We start from the raw sequence: 27644 nt of genomic DNA on the forward strand, positions 1-27644 counted from the left end.
AACATCGAATATCGGTTGACTTCGACGCTAGGCGCACAGCCACTTGCGGCTTGTACGAGTGAGTGTTCGAAACTCGTACTCGAGGGACTCTAGGCCGCTACAAATGATTTAAAGTCCATTTGATTTCATCGATATTTTATATTTTACAGTACGAATAACGTATTTTATGTTTCACAGTATAAATTCGAACGTATCGCGAAGTGAATGTTGCGTGTATTTTATACAATGCGAATACGTTGTCAAATCATTATGAATTAAATTGTATAAATAGAAATTCATATACTTCAAGATTTTACGTAAGATTTGTGGTACGTGATTATTCTCGCACATGTTGTCGAATTGTTTCTTTTTATTTTTCTCTGTTGCTACAGTCATGCATCGTGCAGCCAACGCAACGTAAAATGTATCAATTAATAAAAAAAAAAAATAAATAAATAAATTTATCGTCGGCATATCGTTTTTAATGAAAAAAACTGGTTTCAATATATTTCGCGTTGCGAGTCTCGTTATTTGCGCGTGTACGCTCTTACAGTAGAATTTTTGGAGAAAAAATTATTGAAACATCCAAAAATTAAAAAAAAGAGAAACTCATTTGAAAATAATTGCGACATTTAAATGTAAGAGCAATGAATAAAATAACATGAATAGGACATATGCAAATATAATCAAAACGGAAACTGAGATTAAAAACGACCCGTAGAAACAATGCTCCGATATTATCAGTTGCAATAATTTATGAAATATTGACACAGATATCTTTCGCGACGGTTTTATAGAGAAAAAGCGTATTGACTCTGCAAGTATAAATTAAAACTAAAAAAAGCGATTCAGGTAGTAAAATGCCCAGTAAATTGAAAATTATCGTGGAAAGATATTTTCTTTTAATTGGTCATTGGAAATATCGATGAGACCATTCTCTCGACAATATCGACAATTGAGCAAATATGGGACGAAAAAGAAAATGTTTCATAGAGACAACATTTGCCCTATGGGCAATGCAAATCTTTTGGCAACTAAATAATGAAACACCGACAGCCCGTATAACGTATGAACATATGAAAACAAAGTGTTGCTACCTGAAAAAAATGTACAAAGCACGCAATCTACGTAGTTACCGAAATAATAACGGCTCATCAAGTATTTCGACTGAGACACAACCTCTTGTAATTCCTGCGAACGTTCTTGTAATTCCTGCGTTGCATATCGTAGCTTCTCGACTTCTAGCATTCCCTCCAAAAGAAGGAGGAAAGAAAGACAGAAAGGAGGAGGAAAAAGAAGAAAGAGAGGAAGAATTCCAACAGACGTCTCGAAGAGACGAAGATTCTCGATCTAAGTCTCGGTTCTCGATCTAAGGTGGCTCGTTGGAGAACACATCTTCTCGCGGGCTGCAGGTGCTCGGTTTCGTCGTTTTGCCATCGGAAAGCTGTCAGACACAGGCAGTTTCTTATCGTGCCGGTGATCTTCCATAAAACAAGTCGGAAAAGGGCGGATGTTCGCCGCCCGTTTTCTCCCCTATTGCCAGCTTCCGTTGGCAATCGAATCGCTCGTTTTTCCCTCCGCCCCCCCCCCCCTCTTCTCTCTCCCTCTCTCACTTTCTATCTATCTCTCCCAATGGTTTCGCGGTTTGTTAAAAATGATCGCGATACCAGACAAATACGCGCCGGATGAAAACTTCTCGCGTCATCCGCCGGTTTTTTCGCGTTGTGCTAACTTTTCCGATCAAAGTGCAGATAGAGCGTATCGAGGAAAAAGGAGGATCTCTCCGGCGACGCGATACTCCCCCGTGGGAAGCTCCCAAGTGGGAATTCAAAAGGGAGCGAGAGAAACGTCAAGGCTTGTTCCCTCTGAACAATTCCGCGACACGCCTCGTTGCTCCACTCTCTCAAGTTTAATCGTGCAACTTGTTACTCGCCAGTGTTGCACGCGATTTTTTGTTGCTGTTCGAAATATTTGACGACAGTCTCGTTGCGTTGAGTTTCAACTTCGAAGTTCTCGAAGGCACGGATGATTTGAAATTGTCAAGGATGATTCACGACTGGTGCCTCTGCTTGTATGCCCTTGGGGCTCGATGGACTATTCACTGATGTGAGAAATAAATAACTATGCTGGATTCTGTCTTGATTTTGCTGTTCACTAAGCCTGATGGCTTGAATGTTACTCCTATGATTTATTGTCAATTTAACTACCATTTTGACTCTACTATAATTTCTTGTTATAACGAATACTGGTTAACTAGGTAGAAAAATTGCTTTTGCTAACTTTAATTTTAACTTTTTAGCTTGTTTTGAATGTATAACTGTTTGTATTGCGTTATTTACGTACGAGCGAGATCGCATTTCCATTTTGCGTCATTACGTGGTAATATAAAAGTCTGTTCCTTCTTTATGAAACGAAATATCAGTGTAATTGCGTTTCACGTTGTTCTTGTTAATTATCTCGAGTATCGGCAAATTTCATTTCAGTAAGGAAATTATTTCGTATCGGACATTTTAATGGAAATTTTATTGTGTCTTTTACACGTTAACCGAGATCGTTGTTTCATTGTCGATGGTTGAAAAACCTGTGCCTTATTTATGAAATCATCAGTGTAATTAAATCTCCCGTTGTTCCTGTTAATTATCTAGAACATCGGTAAATTCGGTCCAGCCACATAAATAAAAATAAATTATTTCTGAGCAATAACTTTCTTAAGACTCGAAAAAGTAACTAATTCGTTGCATAAATTAACATGCGTATTGTTTTTCGAATTTACCAAAAAAACGAAATATCAGTGTAATTGCGTTCCACGTTGTTCTTGTTAATTATCTCGAGTATCGGAAAATTTAATTTAATTTCAGTAAGGAAATTATTTCTTATCGGATATTTTAATGGAAATTTTATTGTCTTTTACACGTTAACCGAGATCGTTGTTTCATTGTCGATGGTTGAAAAACCTGTGCCTTATTTATGAAATCATCAGTGTAATTAAATCTCGCGTTGTTCCTGTTAATTATCTAGAACATCGGTCCAACCACATAAATAAAAATAAATTATTTCTGAGCAATAACTTTCTTGAGACTCGAACAAGTAACTAATTCGTTGCATAAATTAACATGCGTATGGTTTTTCGAATTTACCAAAAAAAGAAAATATATATATATATATATATATATATATATATAATTCCAAAATTCTCTGTGACTCGTATGATCCTAAATCATACAAGTCACAAACTTGCCATTTTTTTCCAAGACAGTATTTTATATCGCATTTACGTGTTACGAAGTTTCGTCCGTCCATCATCAATCACCAGCGTGTTGCCAAGTAGAAACAGACACGACAGTACGGGGACCTTTTCTCTCTCTTCTTCTTATCGTTTTCTTTCTTTGCCTGGTATTGACCCAAAAAAAAAAAAAAAGAAAAAAAGATCCAGGAGACCATGACGATGAATTCCCTTGAATCATGACGGTGTGATACGATCCCGCTCGCGTCCCTGCGCGCTCGGTCAAGCGACAAAGATGAAAGGGTTGGATGTGGAAGTCTCACCTTGTGGAAACTCTCAAAAGAGTATTGACCAAAAAAAAAAAAAAAGAGAAGAAGAGAAAAAGAAAGGGAGAAGAGAGAAAAAAGAGAAGAAAGGTGAAAAAAGAGACGCAGAGTCCGCCATCCAGGGAAACTGGACGATCCTCGGGAAATTCCATGGCGTTATTACGCGTCTTCCGCGCCACATATAGCGGGGAAAGAATAATGGCCGTTTCCTGCGTCGACTTTCCAGCCCCTGCTCGAAATGAAAAATCCGGGAGACACGTCGCCGATTCGGGCATGCGCCCAAGTAACGAAACACCGAGTGCCTCGGCATCTCCATTTTTTCCCCCTCGCAATATTATCCAACTGAAGATAAATATCGCGACGCAACACCCCCCCGTCGGACGGAGCCTTAATCCGTGTTTGCCGAAGAAGTTGGCGGTCGCGCGTTTTTCTTGATTTAACCATCGAGTCACGCCGCGAGTTTACCCGGCCCGATGAAGTTAAGATCGAGAAAGGGAATTTCTCACAGAGAAGTGGTCTCTCAGGATTGTGGCGAGAGTTTGCCCGGCGATTACCGCTCGCGATATTAAGAGATGTTGGGTAATTTACGAATTTCGAAGTTTACTGAAATCGTTCTTCTTTTTTCTTTTTTTTTTTTCTTCTTCTTCTTCTTCTTCTTTTTCTTTGAGAGTTGTACATTGAGGCAGGAATGATGGTTTAATTAATTTTCGTCTACGACGAGTGCTGGGAATAAAAGTTTGGTTAAGGGAATATTATCTTATCGACCGTAGAAATTTTACTTTTTCTCCTTTTTTGGCTTAACCAATGGCATCGAAAAGGGACTTTCAAATACTTGAACTACAGCGGTTGTCAGAATTGTTAGAAAGATTTTGTGTAATTATCACGTTGACAAACTCTTTGAATGTAGATTTCGAAATATCTTACAAGGTATTTTAATTTTCCAATATTCTCGCGTTAATCACAGTATTAGGTATATTAAGCTGTTTAGAAGCGAAAGAAGATTTAATCGGGATTAAACATATTGGCGAATTTTCTCTCTAAAAAGCCCTCCTTGGTAATATATTATCTCAAACAGTTTTTCACAGCTTTTCTTTTTTAAATGATATTTAATGTACTTAAATAATAATCATAAAACTATACTGTATTCCAGTGAGCGAGATAGACAAAAAAATTTCTTCAATACGCGAGTTTCTAATTTTTCCACCTTTCATTAACAAATTTCCCACGTTTCTCGTTAATTATTCCTTTGCCGTCCAATTAACAACAGTATCTGCTCGAGCATCCCGTTATTTGATAAAAATTAATAATAAAAGCGTTAAATTTTCAACCTATCGAATGGTACGTTAATCCCCTTTCGTTATTCGATAAAAAGAATTTTCTGTTTTACGCGTTACGCGTTTTAAATAAAAAAGGAACGTTGCGAATTTTCCATCCAACCGGACGCACGTTCAATCTCCTTTTGTTATTTGATGAGAATTCATAAAACGTTACAAATATTCGATCGATCAAATATACGCCATACGAATATATACACGTCTCTATCGAATATCCCCCAAAAAAAGAAAAAAAAAGAAAAAGAAATCGCACTGCGTTATTAACGGCTCTCGGGAGATTTGTCTCGAAGCTGCGCACTTCTCTTGGAAATCTCTGCTCTTCGCGGGCCCCGCCGGAAGCGCGTGCACGGCTTCCGCCACCGCGGCGAAATTTTGAAAACGCTGAACACGCGTGCGCGATCACGCCGCGCTGATATTCACTTTGGCCCTCGTACACGGACCCCCGTTCATCGGGTGAATTCTGGAAATCTCTCGCGGCCGAGGCCACCGGCACCCGGTAACTTGCTACGAGCGGAGCAGAGATAATCGGCAAATCGGAGAAACTTTGTCTATTGTGCGCGGCGGCAAGTTCGCGGCGAGGAAGGGATCCCAGGAAACGGGGGAGGCCCTGATAATTCTGATAAGAACGGCAGGTGTACAGGAGTCTGTGTGTGTGTGTGTGTGTGTGTGTGTGTGTATGGGCACGTACACATGCACGTATATGCGCGCACATGGCACACGTAGACGATAGAGACGGCTGTTAAAGGACAAGTAGGAATACGCGTGATAGGACGAGTTAGCAACTTAAATGGCCCGTGAACCGTAGTTGGAATTACTTGTTGTCTAGTTGCTAAATATAATACGAGAGGACAATTCCAGATACGCGTCTATATCTGACGCGGTAAATTACGGTTTCGAGTGTCTTTGGAGACGCGTGTAGAACGCGTTTGCAACCAGCCTCGCGTTTCTAACATCGTGATAGCGGATCGCAGAAAATGCAAAGCTCTTTGAAAAAAAGGAATGTCCTCGGAGTCTATTTGGTTGGTGTATGAGAATAGTTTGCTTTCCTTGGAGTTTTAAGATTATTATTATTACTGAAACTGTCGTTATTATAATTACTAAATTCGTTTATTTCTTTCAAAGAACTTGCGTCGGAAATATCGATTATCACATTACTGATGTGTGATTTGTCGTCTATTGCTGGAATTCTCTTTTCGTATATCATGTTTATATTATATCGTAATCACCGTTCTTTTGACCATTAAATAACAAGTATCAAAAAGTCGACGAAACGACTTATTTCTCACTTTTTCTTCTGTTGTAATCTACAAAACTCGAGACGACAATACCTGTAAAAGTATTTCTCAATTCACATCTCTGTTATCCTAACCTCACAAACTTGCTATTAAAACGCAGACAGTTCAAAGATCAAATCTTCGTCGTCATCAAGTTTAACTTTTTTCTTAAAGTAGAAACCTACGTTCCCATTTCGTTTCCATTCTCAAACATTTACACGGTCTTAATTTCCATATGAAACGAAATGTCGGAAATTTATCGGCGGAGAAATATCACCGTTTGTAAAACATACAGCGATGGAAATTCATTGGACTCGCGATTCCATCGGAAAGCGCCGCCAAGTGTGTAACTTCTAACGTTTCATTAACCTATTTCAGTATACATGTCGCGTGCGCGATCAAGCTCGTTAGCATAGTCTCGTCAAGTGGGAATCGTGTCTTCTTTTTCCCTTTTCCCCTCCCCCCCCCCCCCCTCCCTTTTTTCTCGTCGTCGAGTAGCTCCGCGAGAATCGTCGGACTTTCTTCGTTCCCGACCACTCGAGATCTCGCAGAGGGAGTTTGGTTACATTACGAGTCGAGGTGCTTGAAACTTTTCGAGTGAAAAATAATTCCTGCAATATTCGAGTCTTCCAGGAGAATTTTCTCGACGACGAGTAGCGAACCGTTCCTGTTGACGGCCCCGGCGAGTTACGTGCCGACTTCTGCAGAACTTTTTCCAGCGCGGGGGGAATACGATGCGGGAATAGGGGACAGGACGGGGGGAAAAGACATCTTGAAATAATTAATAAGTACACACGACGCCTCTATGACACGTGCGACTTCTTTGTTGACGGCTGAACCGTGGCAAAGGAAACTGTAGATAAACTTCACACGCGCGGATATAGAATATTTATAATTGGAAAGTCGGTGGTTCCTTGGATTTTTCTTTCATGGCGAATTCGAGAAACAGATTTGGAATTGTTTTTTTTTTTTATCTTAGAGGGAAGAACATTTAACGCGTTGAGGATCAAACAGTATAATATATAGTACTGTCGTGAGTAATTTAATTTCTTCGAACTTTATAAAATTATCAATTCTGCGTGGAACATAAAAGTTGGAATTTTCTTTCGTACCGAAAAGATGATACGCCAAGAAAACTCTGATCCTAAACGGGTTAGTAAAATGATTCTTAACTAGAACAGATTTTTATTGTTTCTCGTTGTAATCCTTTAATTATTATTATTATTAATCAGAGAAATGAAAAGATTCAGTAATAACGAAAAATCAGTTTATCATTTCGTCTAAAGAAAATGAGGGAAAAATACTATATTCTTCTAGAAGTATCCTCCAAAATTTGTTGCAATCAAAACAATCGTTAATTGACTTGCCTCATTTAATTTAAAAGAAGGAATAAATACAAAAACTTGAAAAAAAGACTTTATACTTGTATCTAGTACAACTATAAAGAATTATACGTATTAAATGTTTAATTTTTTGATGCCAAATGTAGAAGGAAAAGCAGAAAATATATTAATTTCCCAATTACTTTCTTTATGGTCCGTAGAAAATACTAAATGACCAAATTCTCGACGCAGAACTCTCTGTTCATTAAAATTTAAACTTTATACTAAAATATTGTAGTATCGCAGCTTTACGAGAGGGAGGTTTCGTTTTACAGCAAAAGTACGACTCGAGGGGGAAAACGAACAAGATCTATCGGGGAAGCTCTTAGCAACGTAGAAAACCACTGCATTTATTACATGTGGGTCGAATTATGGGGTAAACTTGGTATATAAAATAGCGCGAATGAATGGTAATAGGTAGGAAAAAGGGAGCCTTTCTTAAATATAAGAAGACTTTAATACGTGATATATCAATTTCCTCTCTTACTAAATATTTTTCAGCCAATAATAATAAATATTTTACTCGTAACGTTTAACTTCGTAAATTTTCGAAATCTTGACATTCTTAGAAATGCAATCTACTGATAATAAATCTTCTATTACTCGTTACATTTATGTTTCGTAATCTTTAAAAGAACAACAAACCCTTTCGAACGAATGGTTTAAAAAGAAAAGATTTTTTGACAAAATGTATAGAAAAAAGATAGAAAAAAATTTCTAATGCTGTAAAGAACGCTGTAAATATCTTACAAAATGTCATTCAAATCCCTAAAAACACGCTATTGTAAATCTCTAAAATTTCAACGAAGAATTGAAAAATTTTTAAATGGTTGGTCGTTTTATTGTTAACCTTCGTTTTAATTTCATTACTAACTTCTATCAACAAAAAAAAAAAAAAAAAGAAAAAAACAAGGAAGTGTCAAATATAAGATAAAATGAATCACCGAAAATTTTAGTAATCAAACACAAATTGCCACAGTCGTCTGTAATTCAAGGATTCGCCGAGGAGAAGAACGCGAATCGTTCATGGAAAGTTAATGTTTATAGATGACACACGGGATATTCTCGTTCGTCGACGTCAATTTGTTAGACGAAAGACGCGTTACAGCCTGGAGCGAAGGGTGTGCATCCTGCGGTTAGCATCGTGGGTGAGGGTGTCATCTGCACGGATGCAACACCTCCGTGTGTGCATAGGATGGAAACTTCGCCGGCATCATTAGTCTGTCCGAGGCCGGCAAGCAAGCGTAATCTATATAATAATAGACGTTAACTTGTTCGAACCAATACGAGGAGTCGATAATACCGTGGCCATCTGTTGCCTACTTTATCGCGAAAACCCTTCTGCATACTTGTCGCAACTTCGGCATGTGTATTTCCGAAGGGAGGAACAGGTTCTCCGATTATGGTTGTTCGTATAGTCGACGAGTTGTTTATTATTGGGGCGCAGAAAGTTATGTCTGAACCGTGCTAATCAACTCTATCGAAGTTTATTGTTATGGTTTTGAAGATATTGTATATATTATCAGAATTTGTAAGAAATAAAGTTGGACGCATTAGGGCTGTGCATTAGGGTGCAGAAGGTTACGTCTCTAAAGTTACGAAACTAACCAACTCACAATGCCAATTCATTTCGTGTCAAAGTTTGTTATCATTAGTTTCAAAAAAATTAGACATTTATCATGAAAATGTGAATATTGATAAAAAAAAAGAAGGAATATTGATGTGTTTAAAATTTGAACTAAAAAGTAAATTTCATGTTAAATAGGACAATTTTGGTAATAATTTTGGTAAAGTGTAGCAACTAGAATTAGCCATGTTGTCATAAATACAATGTAATATAATTAACAGAAACATATTTTTATTCGTGTACATTCATAATTTGCAGACTGACTTCATTTCATAAATACTTTGCAAGTGTTTAGTCCTGTCTTTCAAAAGTTCTTCAATCTTCAAGCTAAACTTCGCGATCAAATTTTAAGAGACTGAAAGTTTCGTCAAACTTATGAAAAATATTGCCTCGATTTTGTTCTACGGGCATTCCAAACAGCATTTTAATTTCATTTCGCCAAGTTTCATTTTCTTACCGTTACAACCGGAATTACCTCGTGCAATCACGAAAAACTGAAAGTTTCAACAAACTCGAGTCGATGGAAGGAACTGCAGAGCAAATCAAAGGAGGACACGAGATCTTAATTTCCGCGTGATATCGCGATTTCACGGATCGAACGCGATATTTCCTAAAATATCCACGTCTCGGGAGCTACTTGTACACGCTGAGACTTCGTTCGGGCAGAGCAAACGATCCGGAAGCGAAACTGGCGGAAATACACACACACACACACACACACACACACACACACACATGCAGCGACTCGAGGCTAAATACGGCTTGTAAACGTTTCCGATAATTCGAGACGGTTGATCGAACGGCGCGAGATCGCGAAGCATGATCAATACATCTGCGGCGAACGGGTCGACACTCGATAAAAAGGACAGGGAAGTTTTCGAATGGAGGAAACGCGCGAGAAGGGGAGAGAGGCCGCGATACGATATCGAGTAGAGCAACGATTCAAACGTTTGGAGCCTCGCCAGTCTGAGTACGTGAACACGCCTGGATGAAAGGAGTGTTACACGAGAGAGAAAGGCGACAAAAGAAACACCTTGCGCGAGAGAAAGGAAAATACTTGTCGCTCTTTAGTCAGTAAAAATTTGTATATTCGTATCGACAAGCGTTTGATGAAGCAGCACGAAACTCTCGTGAATTTATCTCTCTCTCTCTCTCTCTCTCTCTCTCTCTCTCTCTCTCTCTCTCTCTCTCTCGTGCGAGAGGCTGACTCGCGTATGTTCGAGTTTAATTTTTTCTTATTTTCACGTTGTCGAAAAATTCGGGATTTATGAAGTATTTATCGAGTAATCCCCAAACTCCGATTATGGAACGTTATTCGAGCAAATATTTGATTTTTCTTTTTTTAATACAGGTGGAAATTCAAAGGAGAACAAAATTTAAGAATGAAATTTAAAAGTGAAACGAAAGGGTAACACGATACGAATTGCCCGCGGAGGATTAACGCGTTTAACGCGTCGGGCTATAAATATTCATGTGTACGTACGTTCGTCTTCCTGTCAGAGTTTAAAATTTAGATTTAAAGTTCGCAAATTAATTGATATGTAAATGGAAAAATTTATTTTTGCGTTTCGCGTTATAGATATAGATAGAAAAGTCGGGAATTCAAACTGCCTATTTAACAAGAATAGTGGAATTAAGGCTATAAACAGAGAGAATTCATGGGATATATATATATATATATATATATATATATATATATATATATATATATATTCTCTCTAGTGAAATTTCAGAGTGTTAAGAGACGAGAAAAAACACGGTTCGATTGGGACAGGCGCGAAAGTTCAGTGACCAGTGTTTTCAAAGAAGAAACCCGCTCGCCTCCAATTACCGCGTTCGAGAACCCGTTCTCGCGTCTGCATAATTCATGAGCTCCGGAAGCGGGCCACCGTATAAATCCCAAAATTCCGATAGCTCGTTTTCCCGCAACGTTATTTGAATTCCGTGGGAAGAAAGAAACGTAACGATAGGAATTCCAACTCGCTTAATAAAAAAAGGGGAAAATAAGAGGAAATAGGGAAAAACTAGAATTTCGTCTGTCAATGAGCAACAGATGCAAATAAATAAAAATTTAAATGCAGTAATTCTTTCATTTAGAATACCCTATCGTGTTCTACTTGCGTGGACTGAACTATATTTATATTTATAAAGATTGAAATAAAAATAATAATCAGTAGTATCAAGAGATTAAAATTACAAGGAGTAACGAAGGCTCCGTTAATTTTTTAACTTCGCGACTACATTAGTTTCTAATTAAGCCACGTCCTACTTGCCGCTATAGTTACAGTTATGCCGCAGTTATTCCACCAATTATTCAGTCAGATTCTTACGAGTAGATTGCAGACTCTTGTACAAATTTTACGACTGTTCCTTAGTAAAGTAAATTTCTTCCACCCTCTAAATTATATCACGCATATCCTGTATATTCTTGCACATTTAAATTCCCCATGAATGTATCCGCAATCTACTCGCGTGCAATACAGATACACTTCATCGTTCAACTTTCACAATTCATCGAAAACGACACGCACATCCTCCACAAGCAAGCTAAAACTAAAAGACAGCTAAAGAAACGAAAAAAGAAAAAAAGGAACAAATAAGAGGAAATTAATTTCCAGATCAGACAGGATTCTAAAACACCTCCGTCTCCGTGCTCCCCCGTACGCAAAGTAATTTCTTCTCTTTTCTTTTTTTTCCTTTCTACCCGTGCAATTAGCCTGACAAGGGGGTGGGGGATCGCGGCTGGGCAAAGGTCCCTTATTAACCATTTCGTTGTTATCGTTATTGTAGCCGCGCCACAATTTCGGCAGAATTACACGGAGCCTACTTTATTTTAATTATTCTTTTATACGGGCCGCTACGCGGTACCATTCGCGGTCGCGGCCGTAGAAAAAGCAAAAGGGACGCGCACCACCACCGCGGGTGGACCACTAGCGGTAGTAGACGAGAGAGGGGAGGTGGTGGAGGAACGACGAGATGGTTAGAAGGGGGACGAGCAGGGTGAGAGAGTCTACGAGAGAAAGGAAGAAAAACTGGCCGGCGGTGCGGCGACGCCTTTTATTTTTCGTTGTTGCACGGGCAGCGCGCCGCGTGTACGCGACCGTTTCCAGCAGAATTCAGGGATCCGCGCGCCGCTGTGGCCGGCATTTATTGCGGCCACCCCCAAGGGTGCATTTATATTCATAAGCATAATGGGGCATCGTGACGTATACGGTCGCGGCACGCTCCAACTCCGTCCCTTCGCTCTTTCATCATTATTAATTCCACGGGGCCCCGTTGCCTCCCTCGAATTCGCCTCTGCTTTCGCATTCTCCACCTTCGACCCTCCACAGCCACCGTCTACCGTCTTCGAACACACTGTGTGTTCGACCGTCTGGCTCCGGCTTTGGCTCTGGCACCAGGCGGTGGAGTCTCACGAAATGAAAATTGGTAGTTGTATCGAAGACGTTGACTGAACTCGCTGCAGCGAATTGTATATATATATATATATATTTTTTTTTTCTCTTCGCGAGTGTCACGACAGATTAAAATTTATTACTACTGCAGATTTAAGTTTTGAAAATGTCACGTTGCGTTTGCGTAATTTTTTGACAAGGTGAATTTCATCGTTTGGACAATTTTCAACAACCGTAACGACGCTCTTTCAACGTTCTTGTTTTACTTTGTTTTATTGGACTTACCGTTTAGTAATAAATATTATTATCCTCCGGTAACATTGGTCATCGTGGCAGACAATATGTTAAAAAAGTAAAAGTCTTGAAATCCATAAGACGAAGTCCTCGAATCAATAATCAGTCAAATACTTTTCACTTCTTTGAAACGATATTTTAAGACAACGATAGTTCGGACGACGATCGAGAGTAATTCCACGTAGAAGAACAAATATGTAATGTGCAGTATAAAAATTCTACGTAAGAGAACAAATATAACGGACGATGTTAGAATAAATGTTTAAATTTTTAAATACTCTCTGCAAGAATGAAGAATATAGTATAACGAGCGTGCAGCGTTCCAACGCAGTTCTCCCGCCGCAGTTAAACGGTCGTTTGAAAACAGTGAGCAACATTAAGATTCCCGTGACGATTGCAAGCTTTTTGCCCCTCTCTATTTACGACTTCACGTCTCTCGATCCATCCCTGCGGCTGCTTCTCGATCTGTCTGGGCACCTCGTCGCTCCACCACTTCACCGCCGTCACCCTTTAAGCTTCGCTCGCCGATCTATCCTATCCTATGCTCGGTTCGTCGTCAGCTGGCAGACTTTGCGTTTATTAGCTTTACAGCTCCCTGGCTCCTGTTGGCTGTCGCGTAACGATGCCGGAGGAGAGTCGTTCGCCCCGGAGGAGAGCGTTCTAATCGATATGCGATGCCGTGTGTTGCATGCAAACCGCGGCACCGTTGCGTCAAGTACGCGAGAGGGATGCACTATCAAGCCCACTCGGCAAATGGCCGACCTATTATCGACTTTGCGTATGTACCGAGTCTCTTTCTCCCAACAGAAAAAGAAAGGAAAGAAGAAAAAAGAAACACCATCTCCTCGGTGAAGAAGAGGCCGCTGGAATTCCGGGCACGTTTTCCTCTTGGTACCCTGCTCTCGCGAAAACACGGGACGAGACTTCGTAAAGTGTCGCAACTGGATCGTAGATTCGAATTCTTCGCTTACGTTACGTTACACCGTTTGAGTCAGCCCGGCGTTAATTATTGTCGGCCGCGCATATTCGCAGATTAATCTGCTGGACAATTTTTCCTGGGCTTCCCACCGCACTTAATTCGGAGAGGGGGTGAAATTTACTTTATTAAAGGTGCAAAGATGAAAAATTAAAAATGAAACGAACCGGCGAGATCCGGGCACGAGAGAGATTGAAATTTAAAAAGATCGCGAATTACAAATGAAAAATTAAAAATGGAAGATTGAAATCACGCTCTGCGCGCTCCGAAATATTTTCTCTTTCTTTCTTTTCTTCTTTTTTCTTTTTTTTTTTCTTCTTTCACCCAAGCGTGGCGGGCGAGCGAGATCTCGATGTTAATGGGCTGTTGCACACGCGTGATTCGACACGCGAACGCCCGCGTTGAGCGTGTGTTGCTCGCAAGCGAAGAAGAGCTCGCTCTGACAGCGAAGCGTCCGATGGAATTCTCTTCTCTTTGTTCGCGACCCGATAATGAAAAACAGAGTTATTGGACTTCTGGCTATGCTTTGACACCTTTGAATGAATATTACACGTTTGGCGACTGACGGAGGCAACGAGGAACGCGGCTGCGAATGAAATTACGCGTGAAATACCAACGCGGCTAGCTGAATTTGGTCGCGTGATTTTCGCGAAATTCGCTTCGTTTAGTCGAAAACAGTCTGAAAGAGTGAGAGAGAATGATCGAGCATTTTTTTTCACTATAATTGATGACACGTTGCAATAAAAATTAATAATGTTGTGATTTCGTTTAGTTAAAATTACCGTTGCAGTGTATTCTACAGATTATCTGGAAAATGATTGTACAAGTTGTTACCAAAATTTTACGAAATCGTGAGAAATTATTCATGGCGATTGGCTGAAATTGCATATCGTACAAATTCAGTCAATAAGGAATTATGCACGATAATCGACATTAAAAGTTAATAGTAAATGTTGCGAATTCGTTCGATTGGAATTATTGTTGCAATATTATTATCTTGAAAGTGGTTGAATTGTTGCTAAAAGTTTACGTCGCACAAAATTATGAGAAATTGTTCACGGTAATTGACGACACAGTAAAAATTAATAGTTTCATGATTGCCATTGCAACATATTCTATGATACACACCTTGTAAATGATTGTTACATATCTTACAGAACAATAAAAAGTTATGCACAATAATGTTCATCATTTTCATTGTATCGTTTTCATTCTAAGAAATCATTTAAAGAAAATTATAAATTATTTCAAGGGAATTATAATTAATCACGTTTTTTCTAACCATCCATGTTTCTTCTAATTGCAGAAAAACAGAAGATTGTAATCATTATCTCTAAGAATTTATATTAACTTCCAATTCTAAATTGTTTCCAAAAATCCAACTGAGTAAAGTTTCCAAATATAACAGTGGAAGCTAAGAAATAGAAATTTATATTCATTGATTGCATTGTTTCTCAACTGCGAATAATTTCAATTCACTTCAATCCCCCGAATATATACGTAGTAATGATTAAAAAGATGATTTAAAGTAATTCACAATTACCGTATCTCCTCTTCATATTATGTTCGATCATTTTTAAATCTTTGCTCCACTTCAATTTCTTTCGCCCTTACGAACGTACGTGATACGAGAGTTCAGAAAATAAAAATTCACAGCTTTAGAAACTCTACAAAATTTATAATCGTCACCGCCGGCTCGACACTAATTTTCAATCAGCAAATCCCCTTTCAATCGTGTCGAAGACGCCAAGAAATTTCTATTTCTCTGCCCCATCGCGAGAGGTCGCATTTTATCGAAAGCAGAATCAGAAACACGAGCAACCATTAATTACGTTTCTTTCGTTTACCCGCCGTAAATTAATAACCCATGGACGAAGAAATCTCAACGAATCGCGCGTGCTTGTCTGTTGCAGTCTGCAGTCAATTTAGCAGAGGGGTGTTCTCCATGCTGGGCGCCGTGAGTCCGGATTCGTTCGACACCCTCCATTCTTACAGCAACACGTTTCAGATGCCTTTCGTGACGCCCTGGTTTCCCGAGAAGGTAAATAGCGCGATCTACCCAGCCTGGCTAAATAAAAACTTATAATACCGCCAAAGGGGAAAAAAACTCGCCGATATTTATTCCTATCTTGCCAACCCTCTATATATGTGTGTGTGTGTGTGTGTGTATGTGTGTGTGTCTGCTTATTTTCACTTATCGGCCTTCGACGTTTATTTTTATCGCCTTTGCCGGGGCTCACCTGCGCCGATAAAAAAGTTAACGCGAGCTTACGTTCAGCAAGTTTTATTAGCGGGAAACGTCTTTCTTACGGTGTGTGTATATATATATATATATATATATATATATATATATATATATATATATATATATATATATAATTTGATCGGGAGATTTCGATGAAAATGGAGCCACACTTTTAGCAAGTGAACCGTGGAGATAAGTGAAATTGACGGATTAATTTCTGCGATTTAAATTCCTCTGAATTAAAATCGGGATTAATTGTTCGCCGGGTGATTACTTTTTAATTTGTTAAATTGCTTTGATTAAATTTTTTTTAATTGCTCCGTATGAATGATAATCCCGGGGATATTTCCAGTTTAGAGCATTCCAGTTTCTGGAGGAGGATTGAAGCGAATTGCTTTTTAATCCGTTTAATTGCTTTGGTTATATTTTTTTTTTTTTTTTTTACTTACCTAGCGCGAGAAATAATTTTCCACTTGAGAGTAGCTAATTTCTACAACACGAGCTACTATAGATATTTCTAGCTTGGAGTATTTTCAAAATTACGCTTTCACGCCGTTGAAATTGAAGAAACGAAGAAACAAACTTACTAAAATTCGTCGAAAACGAGGAAACGTTCAGCTGCGAGAGAGAGTGAGAGTTATGAGAAGAACAAACACGTAATATCACTGTCGTGTTTAAGAATAACGCGAATAACACGCCTAACTTTAAAACATCAACAATTTAATTCAACTGAGACCCTAACTTAAATACCTAACAAATACTTAAATACCTTTTCTCCTTGCTTTTTCAAACAACCTCGTTAAACTCCTTAACTACCTACCACGTACAACACATGAGTGCATACTCGATTGACGTGCGTTAAATTCTTAGAAATTCCCGCAGGTTTATCCTCGTAGCGATCACGGAGCCACCCACCCAGTCAAACCAGTTTTACTTTCATTTTTTTCCTTCTCTCTCTCTCTCTCTCTCTCTCTCTCTCTCTCTCTCTCTCCTATTTTCCTCCTCGAATACGCAAACACGCATACGTGTGCAATCACGAGGATTTATCTTCACGACTATTCCCCGTATTAATTTATCCGGGAAAAGTAACTCTTTGATCCTATATCGGATGACACGACGAAAGGTTGACGCAGTATTTTCGTTATCTGTAAAAGTTTGATATCATGGAAATAAAATGTAGAATATAATTGGGCTGCACGTGTAAATACAATGGATCAAGAAAGTATTGGCACATTACTAATCTCTAGGTGACACCTTTATGAAAGCAAATGACATACTAGCAGAATCTGTTTCCATAAATAGTTCACTGCGTAGAGAATTAATGTCCACAGTAGAAATTTCCCATAATGCGTTGTGTAATGATAACATAAGAAATATAAAAGTTCGAGAGTCAAAGAAGTGCTTAATTTTTATCTAACGGCGGAATGTTGTTAGAAAAATTACAAAATATTCTTTTACAAATATTGGAAACATTGTCGCGCCGATGTTAGATAAAGAACCATTAAAAATACTTTGTATTCTGTTCTCAAATACATGATCGAACTGCGAAACAAACAATCAATAACTTTTTGATCCTCGAATTTTTATATTACTTGTATTGTGTAACTCGTTATCCACATAATCCCGGAAACAGGATTTTGTAAATGTATAATTTTTTTATTTTCACGAAAACGTTGCAAGGAAATACTTTTTTGATCCATTGTACTTTTGCACGGCGTTCGCGAAGTGTCGCAAGTCCATAGAGAAAAAAGGAGTAACAGAGCGATATGCGTTACCACGCGCGAGGAAATTCGCGTCGAGATCGATAGAGATTCATGGCGATGGTCGATAATTACCACGGTTCGACAGAGATTGTTCAATCGGCATACACCCTCGTTCGCAATCGGCACACGCACACCACCCCATAGATACAATTTACCCATAAGTACATAAATATGTATGGGGTGTGTACAAACATATTACAATTTGAATTTCGGAATGAATTGGCCCGGTGGAAAATTTATTTGCCGAATCGCGCAACCGGCGGTGTATTTATCGGGTGGTGGCTGTGGTAGCGCCACTGATATCGTGCAACCATATTGGATGAATGGCGGCGCCGTATATTCCAATGCCAGGACGTAAGTGTGCCGTTTTTTATCTGGCCGTGTATTTCGGTATGTACGTACGTACGTACGTGTAAGTACGCACGAGCACGCAGCACCAGCCGCGTAACGAACGTTCATGTCGTTTAAATGCTAATCGCGTGGTAATGCTAATTCGCTTTTTTTCCCCTCTTCCTCCTTCGTTCTGTCCATCCTTTCTCCCGGTTTCTCGACGCTACGCAGGGGCCGGTCAATTACGGTTCGCGAGAGGGGAAACGATCTATTTCATAAGAACAGATCTCTTTCAATTTCCACTGATCCCTTTGGTCTACTGTGGCTCGCGAAAGTATTTCAGCAAATACCATGGAAACTTGTTGTGCGTGAAACACAGTTGAGAATTTTACCCAGGCATTGCACGGATTACGTCGATGAAATTTGAAATCAATCTGAAAATGTGCACGTGTAAGTTTCTGCAGGACTCATGCTTTTTTTTTTTTATGTTCTGGAGGAATGAAAGAGGATGACTTATTGGAAATTTGAGAGATTTACATAGAATGACGCATTTTTAAAAGTTTGACCGATTTCTCGTAAGATATATTTTTATTGTATTTATTCTAAATTTCTTCCTATTCCCTGCACTTTAATTTCTCTAGATAAAAGTTTTACAATAGTTCTACCGTTAAGTATAACGCTTATCAAAAACGATTCCATCGAATATTCAAAGACTTTTATAATTTCCATCAAATATGAACTTATATTGAACATTTTGCATTTATAAGCATCTACAAACTCCAAGTCATTTCACACGTTTTTCAGATTTGTTTCAGAATTTATTTACCGACATTATCCAGATGTTATTATAATGCTAAGTTTCAAAATATTTCGTACTCTACGACTTTCGTGAACAATTGTACGATACAATTTTCTGTTGGTGTACGATAAATCAGCGACGTTTCTTCCTATTATATTTCCTTCTTCTTTTTCTGTCTCTTCGCAAGGATTTGAGGATTATTCTGTTACGGTGGATATTGGATGACCGAAAGTTGCTTTTGTGCTTATCTCAGGAAACTTTAATGGCTGACTATGGTCACTTTTACCAGAAAGAAATCTCAAAATGCAACTCTGACGTTTTTACGAGACGTGGTAGTGCTTGAAAAATTGATGCTAATGGCATACAGTTTTTAATAGTAGATGGTTCGATAATTCATGAAACATTTCCTCATAGTATTATGGATTTTGAAGCTGTGCTGTTGATTGAAAAGAAGATTTATGAAAAAGTCAGTTTTAGAGTTTCTTTCTGTCCATCGTGGAAAGACTGGCAAAATATATTATGATATATTACAGTGATTTACGTGAATATATTGTAATTGATTTTTAAAAATCATTGTATAGTCTGTAATCGTCAAGTCTCTTGTTACACGAAGATTTGCTGTTTATTCTCAAATCATTTAATTTCTTCAATTGAAAGCTTCCTTTAAACTTCCAACATTAATGGAAACAGTAATAAATAAATAAATATGGAATGGAATGTTATTTCTATGAATCAATATATAATCTAATGACCTAATAATACTCCCTTTCTTGTAAATTTCTAAATACCTTTTTACAGGTAATACAATGACCATTGTACCAATTATAATGCACTAGACTGCGAATGTTTATGCAATTATTTATTATTAAATATCATAATAAACACTTTACTCTTTCAATGAGCATTTTTCAGATACATATTAAACTGAGCATTTAATTTCCTAAAAATGCATCAATATTCACAGTCTGATTACAAAGTATTCGTACACTTGTTGCATAATGATAACACTAAAGATACTTATCGCACTTCTTGAACGCAAAGGGGACACCAACAACCCCGAACGATCGGAGCGTGATTCGCTTAAATCACTATTTCAAAAGGGGTGGAAAAGAAGCTGGCGAAACGTCGCGTGAGCGGGGAAAGCTTCGCCGTGGCGCACCTAGTCGTAAATATTTACGGTTACATTTGCACCGGAAGTGTTTCCGGCCGGTGTAGCCATCGAACGGCTCCGCTCAACAGTTCGCCGAACGTTCTCTCAGTTTTCGACTTCGTTCGCTCTCATCCTCCAACTCCCCCCGATTGCCCCCAAATCGAATGAAATGTGAAAGTCGAAAGCGCATAAGCACACGTCTTGTTCCACGTTACGTTCCAGGTTCTGACACCGTCCTCCGGTCTCCTGGATTTCGCCATAAGCATGCGTCCGGATTATCATCGCGCTATCATCGACACGGTGCGGTATTACGGCTGGAAGAAAATCATCTACCTCTACGACTCCCACGACGGTAAGTCGCCGACCTTCTCTCATGCATTTCTTATTTTACCGATAGGCCGCGTGCAGATCCTCGTTGTACACCGAGAAAGAGAGAGAGAAAGAGAGAGAGAGAGAGAGAGAGAGAGTGTGTGTGTGTGTGTGTGTGTGTGTGTGTGTGTGTGTGTGTGTGTGTGTTCCTATTTTTATGGCTAAGGATCCGCTTGGTCTCCAGTGGCCATTGGCTCGGTCGATACACCGGGAAATCGACGACCAGCAAAGTCGTCGTCGTCGGTTCAACGTTTGAATCGTAATCGCGGAATTGTAATGGGCACGCCAGCGGAACAAGAGAGTTTCTTGACTGGGGAGGATTGAGGTTAGCCATCGTGCGTATTTGCGTCGGGTTGGGAAGTCTTGCTTTTGTAACAAGTGGGACGCATCGTGTTCGTGGGATTAGCGGACTGCGGATTTTCATCTGTTTCTCGTGGAATGTTTGAAGACGGAGCGTCGAGTTTTATAATACAAATTTATGCACTTGGGAATTTCATTTCAAAAATGGAACTTTAATGAAACGTTATTTTTTTTTTTTTTTTTTATGTGCTGAATGTGTTATAAAAAACACTACACCTTGGGGGTTTCACATATATATTGCATTCTAAGCAATTTTTGCACTTTAAATCTTCTTATAAATTGATAATAGGTGAAAACATACGAAACATTGCTTTCGCTTGCAGGTAAAACACTTTGCATTTTCCATTTTTCGAACTAGATTCGCAAAGAAATGAAATGCGATTAGGTCATCTCTTTGAATTTAATTATATCGAGAGTTAAATTCATTGTTAGATTAATAAATATATAAATGTTCAATTTATATTATAATCAGGTTTACAATTTATACTATTAAAATATGTAGGTATAATTTATGGGAAATGCAAAGAAACGAAGAGAATGTATACGGGTAATATATTAAAAAGTACGTTTATGATTCGATGATTTTTTCCTCTCTGTTACACTTGCAAAGACGAACGTGAAAATGTATAATAATAAAGTAATGAAACATGGATTTTATACATTTATGCATTTATGCATTTTCTGAAGGTTTAAATGTACAGGAATGTTCAGAGTGTGTGCAACATACAAAAATACACTCGTACTTGACAAAATAAATTGCTTGCCATAATATCTGCAGTATATTATGCAAAAATTACATTTTAATTATTAAATTGCATTTTATCTTTTATTATATATTAAATTATATTTTCATATATTATTATGTATTAAATTACATTTTCTGAACACACTCCAAATTTTCGTATCTTGAAAGACGATGAAGAGAAAAAACTCAAGTATAGAAGTTCGAGAACTTCTGAATTTAAATATTCCGGCGGATGTCTTAACGGCGCTTGAATTAAAATATTTCAATGATTTCCTGGAAGTTTTTGAAGCATCGCAGGACAGCAAGAAAGTTGTTAGAGGTTGAAGATGTTGAATCGTTTGAAAATGTTGAATTGACTTCTTTTGAAGCTCGTGCCCTGTTTTATTCTAAAGTTTTACGCTAAAATAAATTTTACTTTTTTTTTCACGTTTCAAGATACGTTCAAAGGATGAAGATTGTATTTGAAATTTATCTATCTCACGTAGATCGAAGAGACCTTAAAAATTTAAAATTCATTCGCGACAAAGGCAGAAATTTGATTTTATCAGCGACATAATCGCTGTTCAATAGGTCGTCTAAGTTCAGTGTATTTTTATTTAGAACGCGAAACAATGTCGCTGATAAACACGACAAGAACCGCGACGTTTATTAGCGCCGTAAATATTAAATGACCATGGCCGATCCTTAGCACGTGCATGGAAGGGAAATGCATTTGCATGCTCGATTGCGAGCACTGTGTTAATTTTAATATCATAGCGACACGGTCTAGTAGTTCATGAAAATGGGACATTTTTTTCTTTTTTCTTTTTATCTCCGACGTGATTCAGTATGCAAACGAAAATGTGGGCGACATTGAGTTGTGCACACGCCAGAAACCATGACGGTGTAATAATCTGTGGCATTTTTCGCGGTTTACGTGATCCGGCATTCTCGCAAGGTGCACGCCTGTACAAGCGTTAAACCGATATAAAAATTCATCGACGGCATTGAGCTCGAATTAGTTCGATATTCAAAGTGAAAACGTTTAATGGAAAAATCCTTGGACCACGCTATTTTCGTCAAGGATATCCATCCTTCCAACGATCACGCGCGTAATAACTAATAATAATTATTACCCACGATTATCACGTAGGATCCTGTTAACTGCTGAAATGAATGAACGAATAAGAATATCAAGATTTCGTTTAAATTTCTTTTTAATCTCTCTCGTTTCGAACCTCTGAGTTCGCACAAAATCTTCTGCATCGGTCAGTGGACCGAAAATATGTTTGTGCATTTCTTCAGGAAACTTGAGATTCCAAAAATCCAGAGAACGATTGTGATCTGCAAACATATGAGAAACATCCAAAGTTTATTTCTTGCTGAAACAAATGTTTATTCAAATTTAACTTTCTAAATTATTTGCTTGTTTCTGGAAATGTGAAATTGCGTGGACATCTGCAGGAATTCGTGAAAATTTACTAGAAAACTTCTAAATTTCTTTAAAGTGGAGAAAGTTCTTCGTTAAACCTGTTAGATTTATTACGTGTGTCATGACGTACAAGTATTATAATTGTACTATCGCAAATTCTTATTTGCATTCATTGCTATTGTATAACACGATTAATTTTATGATTGTCTAGTTTTATTCACTTCTTTCCTACATCCGTTCTCTGGTATAAAAATAATAGAGATACGAATACACTATTTCACGTGATAAACGAGTTTTATTTATATCACTACCAATATCAAGGTACGGATATGTATTAAATCACTTCATAAATAACGTCACGTCTAACTCCAGAATACTGAAAAATGAAGTTTATCGTATCTATTGATGAATAACGTCTTATTTATTAATCTTCCTATATTTCAACTCTTCAATAATTTCTAAACTTCCCTATGCAAAAATGATTTTAACGCAAAATATTCGAATCCCTATTTCAGATCCTCTCATTTCTACAAACGAATAAAAATTATTTATATATGGCTTAAATTTACCATCATTAATTATTATAATTACTGTTAAAATTACCCATTGTTGCGAAATTCCTTTTCAATACATTGCTATTAATCATTTCTACGATTTTTATTATTTTCATTATTTCTAATCCCTCTGACCGAAGAGACAATATTTCCAATGTTATTTCTTAAATTTCTCTACTTGTCGCGTGATTTCACCCGTAAAGTTCAAACTACAAATTTTATGTTTTTATTCCAATGCCACTTTACATTCTTCCTGGACGAGGATCCATAAAGCAACCACGCGAGACGCGCAGAACGTGCAAACATTCGACAAAGAGATATCTAAAATCCCGTATTCGCGTGCGATCGCGGATTTTCCCAGATTCGAATAGGCATATCTGATCGTCTTGTCGAAAAACGACAAACGGTTGGCAAACGACAAACGACTTTAAAAAAAAAAAGACTTTACTGTTTAACAGTGCAGGCGTTTCAAATACAGATTGCTCCAAATTTAAATGTTGAAACTTTGAGGACGTATAAGTTGAGTGACAAACTAAGAGAAAAGAAAGTTCTTCGTGATTTTCTCTAAAATCGATGGTCAAAAGCGAGCAGATTTTTGAAGCACTTTTTTCCTTTGTTTATCGATGTTGAAGTTCTGGGACTTAATTTAATTTTGAGACATCCTGTATAAGCTGTTCCACCTTCAGTTTCAATGCAGTTAAGATTTCCTATAATGTCCTATAATTTCCTAGATGAAAAATCATCGATATTTCGTATAAATAAAAATCGTACAATCATTTAAAAATCATTGGCCTCATTTTGATGCCTGAAATCCCTACTTTGCCAACCTTGAGTTCTTTTTCTTCCAAAGATATCTCTACATCATGCAGCAAGTGGAAGATGAAGGACACTTTTCTCGTCGAAAATTCCCAAAAATTCAAGAAAATCGCGGAAAAATTTCTCTCATTATTCCGTCGTAATCTTCGAGCCTGAAATTCCCCATTTAATTCGACTCTTTGAAATTTGTTGTACAATTTCTCGTCTCCGTTTCATCGAACCTTGAGCATCGGAGTGAAGCGAACAAAAATTCGAGAAATCCAAGAAATGCTCAACGTCCGATAAAACGGCGGCAAACAAAAAAATGGTACAACGAGTTTCGAGAGATTGTAAAGAGGAAATTTCATGGCGGGTCCAGTCACGAGAAAGATGCTTTAATGTTTCGCAGAGGCATCTGAATTTTTACAATTTTACAAGAACGGAAATATGCTCTTCCGCTCGCTGCACGATGCTAAAAAACGTCTTTGAAAAGCGACTAACTGGGCGAGGCCGTCAAAGTGGAGTCTTTACACTTGAAAACGAGGTCAATTGGATTGTTATGCGACTTTTTCCTCCACGAAATTGCAACAGTTTAAAAAAAAAAAAAAAAAAACCGTAGGCACACAATTTTTTACTTACTTTCTCCCTCGCCTGCTTCGTCTCTGTTATGATAAACTATTTCTGCACCACTGCGGCATTACTGACTTCATTCAAGCAAAAGTTGCTAACACGCCCTTTTGATTTAACGCAGGCCGAGTTACTGGTCACTGGTCGCTGTGCACGCTCGCAAACATTCGCGTTCGCGTCTCGCGAGGAAATAATTTTGCTCATGGAAGGTCAATTCGGCTAGCATATGTACGCAGGATACATCCAAGGAGACGTTTTTTCCCACTTTTCTCTCTCTTACTTTTTCTATTCGCGTCCAGACCGTCTATCACGCGAGCCGCTTGTACCGCGATTTCACCCGACTGTACAACTCCCCTAACGATTCATTACGTTTGACGATTACGCGTGTTTACAACGTTGCACGTCGAAAGTTCGTCGACACTTCCGTCACTGTTGCGCGCAGTTGTGCGTGACGCTCAAAGGTTCGCAAAATTTCCCAGCATGCGCACCGACGGCGAATAAATATTCTAATTATTGTGCACACATTGACGTTCATTGCTGCAGGAGTTCGCCAGCGTTTGAGATATTTCAAGCGTTGAAATTGCATAATAGAATATAATACTCGATCGCGGGTACGCGCGTGCGTTTAAATCACCGTGTCGGACGTTCATCAATTTGTAAACATTGATATATTATTGCGAATTTGTCTTTATTGTGTCGTGTGGATTAAAAAAAAAAAAGAAAAAAATTGCGCTCCTGCTTGCATTGATAATAACGATAAGAATGGAGCGTGGAAGAAGTGTCACGCTGTAATCTCCTTATGATTTATCACGTGAAAATTATTGCATTTCATTCAGCTAATGATAACGTTCAATTGCTACGGGTAAGCCACCAAGACAATCGCTCCTCCGCGTTTTCTCGCTCGGATATTCCTCGACGAGTTCTCAACTTCATCATCCTCGCGATCGATGGCAATCGCGTGTTATCAGAAAAATCGTTCTTCAAATGCAAGTTCTTCAAATCGTTCTTGCGCAAGCAAGAACATTACGTCGCCTCTTCAGCGTTATTACCTCTTCGAATGACGAAGCACGTCCAATCATCATCACGGTTTAATCTGTCAACATCTCGTTCGATCATCTTGCAATCATTGTCCATTCGTGGCATTTAAACGCATCGAGTCGACACACACGCGGGACGATCGAATACATCGAATTATAGACGACTCGTCACGTGCGCGCGTAACGTATCAGAAAATCTCCATCGCGTCCTTTTAATAGCTCAGCTCTGCCTTCTCCGCATGCGAATGATCAATCCTTCTGTGCCCGGTTTTAATATGAAAAAAATATTCAACCGCGCGCGCCTGCGCGAATTTCGGTGATCGAAAAAATTTTACAACACTTTACACGTGACTTCCTAAATTCTGATAAGAACGTGGTCGTGTGCATGAATCCTACGCGCGTACGAAACAGTTGAAAAAATTCTCACATTAACGTATTTATCGTAACTGTCATAAGACTATATATAATTTAATATGTATATATATTATAATAATTATTTTCTTTTTTAATTTCAATTGATTAAATTGAAGACCAATTTTTTTTTAATTTTAGTTTAAATTATCATTCAAATGGAGAAATTATTATGATAATGTGTGGAAAAATGGATTATGACAGTAGACTAGATAAAAAACTATATGAATTATTAGTCCTATGACATGACTAATAATTAAAATTATCATAATAATTAATCCATTTGAATGAATTTTAATTTAAACTAAAATTAACAAAAATTATTCTTCAATTTAATCAATTGAAATTAAGAAAGCAACTAATTATTATCACATATGTATGTTAGATTTCTCAAAATAATAAAATCATTTGCACAATTTATTAATTACACAAATTAATTCAACCGTTTAAAGTAAATTTAAGATGTTAAATTTGAAATTTTTATTTTTCGATGATCAAATTCATAGTTCACTCTAGTTAACAATAATAGTCCTAAAATACCTTCTAGATAAGAATATACGTACATGCACGCGTGAAGTTACAAGCTTCTTCGAAAAATTCGAAGATTCTTCCCCCGTGGAACGTCTCCGGCTCTCCCGCAGTTAACGATCGAAACGCGGGGAGAGGAGAGGGGAGAGAGAGCGAGAGAGAATTTAATTACTTAATGAAGGCTAGTGGAACGGTCGTTCGACTGAAACGATTAATCACCGACTGTCCCGTGGCCGGTTACCATGCCTTACCGGTTTCCGTTTTGTTATGACTCGGTCACGCGCCTGTCCCGCTTGCACAGCTATTTAGGATTCCAAGCAATTGCTCTTCTTCGACGGACGAATGATAAGAACGGCCATCCCCCGAACCCCATCGGGGCTTTAATTACCGAATGCAAATGTAAATATACTTTAGGGACCGGTCGCAACTGCCCTTTACACGCGAGCTACCCTGTTATCTGTCTGTGTCTTCTCTCTCTCTCTCTCTCTCTCTCCGTTGCTATCGCGACCGTCCTTTGCAGTTTGCCCTTTGCCCTCGATTTCAGGCTGCATAACGTCGTACGACGCGATCTTGCCCGATTAGTGCTCGAAACGTTAACGGGAAGGGGTAGCAGCAGGAAATTGCACGCGTGAATTGTGAGCCTTTAGCCTAGATTTATCGCTCTCGTTTATGCGTCTCGTTCCTTTCTTTTTTTTTTCTTTTTTTTTTTT

General features: G+C 38.3%; 1 protein-coding gene across 1 annotated transcript in view; it reads left to right on the top strand.

Moving 5' to 3' along the window:
* LOC122536945 (glutamate receptor 1-like) overlaps window positions 1-20790 on the top strand; it is a 230823-nt gene extending 210033 nt beyond the window's left edge. The window contains exons 3-5 of the mRNA XM_043669741.1: window positions 15724-15851; window positions 20320-20449; window positions 20651-20790. Of these exons, the coding sequence (XP_043525676.1) occupies window positions 15724-15851; window positions 20320-20449; window positions 20651-20790 (398 nt within the window). The remainder of the gene's footprint in view (window positions 1-15723; window positions 15852-20319; window positions 20450-20650) is intronic.
* The last annotated feature ends 6854 nt before the right edge of the window (window positions 20791-27644 follow it).

This window comes from Frieseomelitta varia, unplaced genomic scaffold (genome assembly GCF_011392965.1).
Source record: "Frieseomelitta varia isolate USP_RPSP 00005682 unplaced genomic scaffold, Fvar_1.2 scaffold_88, whole genome shotgun sequence".
Taxonomy (NCBI): Eukaryota; Metazoa; Arthropoda; class Insecta; order Hymenoptera; family Apidae; genus Frieseomelitta; species Frieseomelitta varia.